Below are 6,000 nucleotides of genomic sequence, written 5' to 3'. Positions count from 1 at the left end.
AGAGCTCATAACCCCGAGCCATACCTACATCCCATAAATCATCATGTTGGTTGCCTGGTTAACAACTGTAGTCATACTGTAAACAAAACAGCAGACAAAGGTGCCCTCGTGTCATTGAAGACTAATGGCATGGCATCAAAGCCAGTGAAATTGATTTGTCACCACCTAGTGGTCAATTGTACTTATTACAGCTGCTAAAACTCCCATTTAGTCCTCCCGTTTTCTTTCTTTTTAGAGCACAAATACAGATACAAAAAAACTGAGACCTCGTATGGTTATTGAAAATCTTTTATTATATTGTTCACAGTGCTCAGAGGGTGGTTGTCAGAACACAAATGTACAGTCGAGCAGTCAGAGGACCCGTCAGACACCCCACCTTTCCATATAGAGACTCTTTTCTTGTTTAGACTGCATGACAGACATAGTGCAAACAGCTCTTTAATTTCCAGTTCCCTCTATTAGTGATACAGGATATCGAGAGCTTTATGTGAAAGGTTTCATTCAAAAAATATTCTGTTTAATTCAGCTGCTGTGCTAATAATTATGCACTGTAGTAATAATAATAGTCCATAAGGTAGCACACAGAAATATGAACAATTAAAACTGAGAAGACTCCTTTTGCAGATGAAGAGCATGCAATAGGAAAAGATCCAGATTTCACAGTCAGAAACTGACCGGGAACTTTAAGCTAAAGTATGAGGAGTACTAGAAAAACTGAAAATGGAGCTTATATATTGAAGTCTTAAGCACTGCGTTCACTTTCTCTAGAAATCATTAAGTTACTGCACTATACACAATGAAGGACATTTGATTATTGGTGAGATTAAAATCTGTTGCGGCATTAAATTTCTTTGTTATTTGCAAACAGTTAGTCGGTTATTGCTGATTGCAGAATACCCTCAGAGGACGTAAATCAGAGGATTCTGTAACATGTTGTTCTACGAGTATATGCTATGTATAAGGTATAAAAAACAGCTGGGTGCGACTGTTATTTTAGAGAATCAAAATATAAATTCACAGACTTCTTTTTCGTGAGATATATTTATGGTAATGTCGATACTATAATTACTCTGGCATATAGACATACAGTACATATAATAGTAAGTAAAGTCAGTATGGCTCAGTTACCCTGTATCAGTGCTAATTCTGAGAGGTATTTGAATACAAGGCAGTCTGAGGCCTTCTGTCTGGACTGGGTCTACAGTATGGCAGTAACGTGTGACTTCAGAATTCAATACTGTTCAGGTAGCATATTTATATGTTTTTTCACTCGGTATTAATGGTAAAAAACAAAACAGATTTGCTCTCGGCAAAGGGAGCAGAACTCACAAATGAAAACGAGGCTGAATTAGTCGGTAAACTTTCTCTGCTGTCACTACATGCAATCAAACAGGCCAGTGTGCGCCAATGCAGTAATGAAACCTTTTCACAGGTGATAACAGTGACATAGGAGCGCACGCCAAACAACAGTGCGAGTCTGAGCAAAGCCAACAGAGTGCTACAGTGAAGACACGTTAATAATTTACCCATTAATAACCAGAGCTACAGATATGAATACGGCCTTTTTCATACAACTCGGCCAGTGACTTTTAACTTTATTGCACATTAAAACACAGCTAGCGCAGCTTTAGAAAAAAAAAGACATCATAGAAACGTCATTAATCTTACACTTTCTGTGAACATGTCATTACTGGAGCTTTAATTCTGCTGTAGAACCATTGTGTACAGAATATACTGCGTGTCGGCTGGGTCGGTGGAATCGTAAAGCTCCTTTGTAGCTCAGGAAAACCCGGGCATCTGTAAACACTGCATACATGTGACAACCCAAACTGTATAGAACCAGAGCAGAGTGCTAAAAAATAGACTGTTTAACAGCAGTGTGTTTGGTAATTGGACCAACCAGTATTTACACACATTTTAATTTCTATGGATGACTCTCACCATTGACATAATACATATTATAAACACCATTTAAACCATATAGATTTTTAGTAAGTATGGCATATACTTCTCTGTAACACTGCAGAATAAATATGAATTAAGAGGTATTTGCAGTTACTAATTGGCCCAAGTCTCTTCATGGCATACACTAAGACAGGATACTGTACCAAGTACAAAAGTCTGAGAGAGGTAACAAAGCAGTGAGATGATGTGTCATAACGGTATATGGGCACCTTGGCCTTGTTTATCCGTTGTACGACCTAATCTGACCCCGATAGCGGGTGAAAGATCAATCAGGAAACAAGCTGCTACAGCACTGTGCGTGTGTTTCAGTATATGCTGGTATGGCTGAAGAAAAACAGGCATACACTGTAAAAAAGCTTCTCCAAAAAACAAAACTCCTTACACAATATGCTTCACAGACAGACCAAGTTGCTGTTAAGGCTTTGTTGTATATGAGCTTATAAAGTGAGGTTAGAAATAAATGCACCTATAAAGTTGTTACAAAGAGTGACCGTACCCTGTAAGTAGATGAACACATTGCTGAGATTTTGGCATGTGAAGTGCTGAGGTTGTATATCACAGTATTTACACAGCGTAACATTGCATGAAGACAAACTGGTTGTTTTTTGTTAAAAATGGCTCTCGTTTGCGTTCGGCGAGCGAGCTCGAGTCACAAAAACAAGCATCCACCTGACGGTCAGTGTTCAGCATCTAGCGGCTGATGACACTTTTGTGTATGTGTGTGTGTGCGTATAAGTCAGAAAGGGTATTTATTATCTGGGTCACTCTTTCAGGTTAAAACAGAATACATGTTACAGTTTACTGTACCTTGACATACCAACTTAGTGCTTTTAGTTAAAAACGCACTTCAGTGAAAAGTAGACAAGTGAGACACTTGATTGAAAAAGCATCCAACAGGAGTTCAAGCAGTACAAAATGAGGAAAAAGTAAAGAGCTTAATATATACTGTCTAAATGTTTAAAAAGCATAGTATATTTGATATATTTATATATTCCACCTATTTTTTCATCTATTTTACATCATGATTCCACCACCGTCCAGCTGATTTGTATATAATTTTGGCTTTTTAAAAAACTCTCCCAGTAGCATTGCACAATCACACACTAACATTTGTCTTCACTCATCCTCTTCTGCCAGACTTTTCATTCTGTTCCCACTTTCCTCAGTTAATTTGAAGCAAATATTATCAACAGGTTATTAAGCAAGGCATGACTTTGTCAAAATTTGCATTAATTTACTAAGATCATCCATCCTGACTGCGTAACTGTGAAAATCTCCCTCCATTTTCATCATTCCTGCAGCGCTACAATCCTTTGCTCCTGCAGAGGGACCCATTTCTCACGTATCCAACCCAACCCAGTGCTCCCACTTTCAGAGCCGTGGACAAAAGGCTGTGGGAGCAAACACCCTGGAGGACACAACAGGGGAGTTGAAAACACTCCTTTCCTCCATTTATAAAGGAAGATGAAACACCCCGTGAAAGAGGAGGGAGATTAAGGGATGTCTGCTCCCTCTCCAACTTCTCCTTCAGGCTCCTCAGCTTGGGAGTGGCCTTGCACATCTGAAGGTGTGTGAGCACATCGTAAGCTGCTCCAGTTAGCTTTGTTCTTGTGCAGGTGATCTAGCATTGTTTGGCTGAGCAGGCTGGGCTCAGTGAAGCGGTGCCACTCCTCAAACAAGGGCTCCACAATGTAGGAAATAAAACCTTAAAACACACAGACATCTTCTGTTAGGTACACACGGTACGGCATTCGCGAACAGGGCGAAAAGAAAGCGCGCTCCCTTTTGATTCTAAGTATTTCCGTATTAGTACACAATAAAAGAAAAATCTAGCCATCACCAGGTCTTAAATGTAGGTAAATACAACCTGAGACGAAAAAAAACCATGACATATTACACCGTCATTATTGATTTAACAAAGCTAAGCCAAAATGCAAACGCAGGGTGATTCAGTATCTTATAGAACAACAATAATTTTTTTTCTGTGTGACTTTATCAGTCTGCCACATCACCGTGGGGGAATTTTGGCTCGCTCTTCTTTACAATAGTGCTTTTGGCTATTAAGGTTTGTCGCCATTCATTTATTAAGGTCCTGCCACAGGTCTGGACTTTTACTGGGTAACATCTTAATTTGTTTCTTTTTCAGCCATTCTGTTGTAGATTTGCTGCTGAGCTGGGGATCACTGAAAAGTTGCACGATTCAGTTTTAGCCCAGCTTTAGCTGACTATAGAATTGGTATACAGAGGAGCTCATCGTTGTTTCAGTGACTCCAAGGTGCCCGAGTCCTTTGGCTGGAAAAACAAGCCCAAATCATCACCCCTCCACCTCCTTGCTGATATGAGTGTGCTGTGTTTCATTTTCTCCTGGCAACCCTTCCAAACAAGCCAAACTTGTTTAGTCTTTTTCTGACTGAACTGTCATGAACTTTAACATCTCACATGCTAACTGAGGCCTATAGAGTCTGAGATGTAGCTCTTGGGGTTTTTTTTAGCAGTTTTCTGTGGAAGCAGTAAAGATATACTTAGCCCTTTGCAAACCGCTTCTTCCTTTTTGGCTTAGTTTTTGTTTAACAATTAATGACACAGTGAAATATTTGATGTTTTGTAGTTGATCAGATAAACTGTATTAACTCCTGATATATAAAACCTTAGAATTAAAGGGGTTGTGCTTTCTTTTTATTGTACACAGAGAGCCCCTATGAAGTGCAGTTGTGTGTCTGTAAGTGCACTCTAGTACTCACCTATCTGAATGGCTGGGACAGAGTCAGACTGTTGGTTGCAGAGAGGACTGATCTCTAGGTCAAACTTCTTCTCCAGGTCACCTGCAGGTTAAATGCCAGAACTCAGAAAACAGATATAAGACATAATGAAGAGAGATACAGATGTTAATCTCTGTTAAAAAACAAAATACTGTGTATAGACTTCAAACACAGTGATGTCTTTATTTGCAAAAATGACATCTCTGCATAACTAGTAGGTAGTGGTGGCTAAATTGAATACATTTATGATAAAACAACACACATTTAATTGATCTCACATTTAGAGATGTCCTATTTCTTTTTCTTTTTTACATCAATACTGAGTTTTGCTTGAATTTTTTAATTGCTTTGCAAGACAGAAAGAGTATTGCTGTTATTAAACAATGAAATGGTATTTTGAAGAAATGCACATTTGGTTTTAACACTGAATATTAGTAAAAGTATGAACTGATCATGTCACTGATCATTTGAGAAAACCTTGACATAAATTGAGATAAGACATCCTCTCACCCTGTCTGTAGAATTCCTCACACACCCGCTCGCTCCACTGCCTGCTTAGCTCCCAAACCCGACATGGATTACAGATATCTGCACACTTGAGCGCAATCTGCAGGTTTGCAGATTGAAAGAAATGCACATATACGGTAAATGTAGAGAAGGTTTTCATTCAAATTCAGCTTATAATGAAGCTGAAGTCACAGGAAGAATTGCTGTGAGAAATGGAGACGGTGCACTATACCTGCAGTATAAAGTGTCTGTGTGAAGCCAGCTGAAGATCCAGGTCCTGGTTGTCCAGATGTTCTCTGAAGGTCATTAGGAACTCATTTTGTCTGTTTATGTCTGTAGCCAGGATGAGAGAGCCCAACCGCTGTTCAATGTCTCGCCTGCAGAAAAGAGGGAAGCGTCACCAAGATGAAACAGCAAAACATAAACTTTCAACTCCACCTGTAACCGAGCAACAACTGTTTTTACAATAACGTCCTACATGGAGAGCTCCTTGGTTGGCGCTCACATACCGAGACTGACCTCTGACCTTCTTGTGAAGGCTCAAAGACTCATGGTGCAAAGAAACAAGAGTAGCAAAAATGCTTTAATTGTATAAAGTAGTACTAGAATACTTCCCTCCAAAAGACTTACATAGTGGACGTGAGGCTCTCAGTCCAAACACAGATGGATTTACATTTTAGAGCCATTATATTGTGCAAGTTAAAGCTTAAGCCAGCATATTGTCCATTTAAACAAATGAAATTTTACAGTAACACTTTCAAATATCCAA

The 6,000-nt window shown here is 39.2% G+C and overlaps 1 protein-coding gene across 3 annotated transcripts in view; it reads right to left on the bottom strand.

Moving 5' to 3' along the window:
* Positions 1-270: 270 nt before the first annotated feature.
* Positions 271-6,000, bottom strand: part of LOC147312459 (3',5'-cyclic-AMP phosphodiesterase 7B-like) — a 29,803-nt gene continuing 24,073 nt past the window's right edge. For all 3 annotated transcript variants that reach the window (XM_086263830.1, XM_086263829.1, XM_086263828.1), the window contains 4 exons: positions 5,470-5,608; positions 5,235-5,337; positions 4,707-4,787; positions 271-3,670 (listed from right to left, as the gene is read on the bottom strand). In XM_086263830.1, the coding sequence (XP_086119956.1) occupies positions 3,459-3,670; positions 4,707-4,787; positions 5,235-5,337; positions 5,470-5,608 (535 nt within the window). In that variant the 3' untranslated portion in view covers positions 271-3,458. The remainder of the gene's footprint in view (positions 3,671-4,706; positions 4,788-5,234; positions 5,338-5,469; positions 5,609-6,000) is intronic.

This window comes from Aulonocara sp. 'chitande type north' Nkhata Bay, linkage group LG15, assembly GCF_057382095.1.
Source record: "Aulonocara sp. 'chitande type north' Nkhata Bay isolate Kocher_YH1m ecotype deep benthic linkage group LG15, A_spYH_male_GT1.1, whole genome shotgun sequence".
NCBI classification, from domain to species: Eukaryota; Metazoa; Chordata; class Actinopteri; order Cichliformes; family Cichlidae; genus Aulonocara; species Aulonocara sp. 'chitande type north' Nkhata Bay.
The sequence above is the reverse complement of the archived record's forward strand: the minus strand, read 5'-3'. Positions and strand labels throughout refer to the sequence as shown.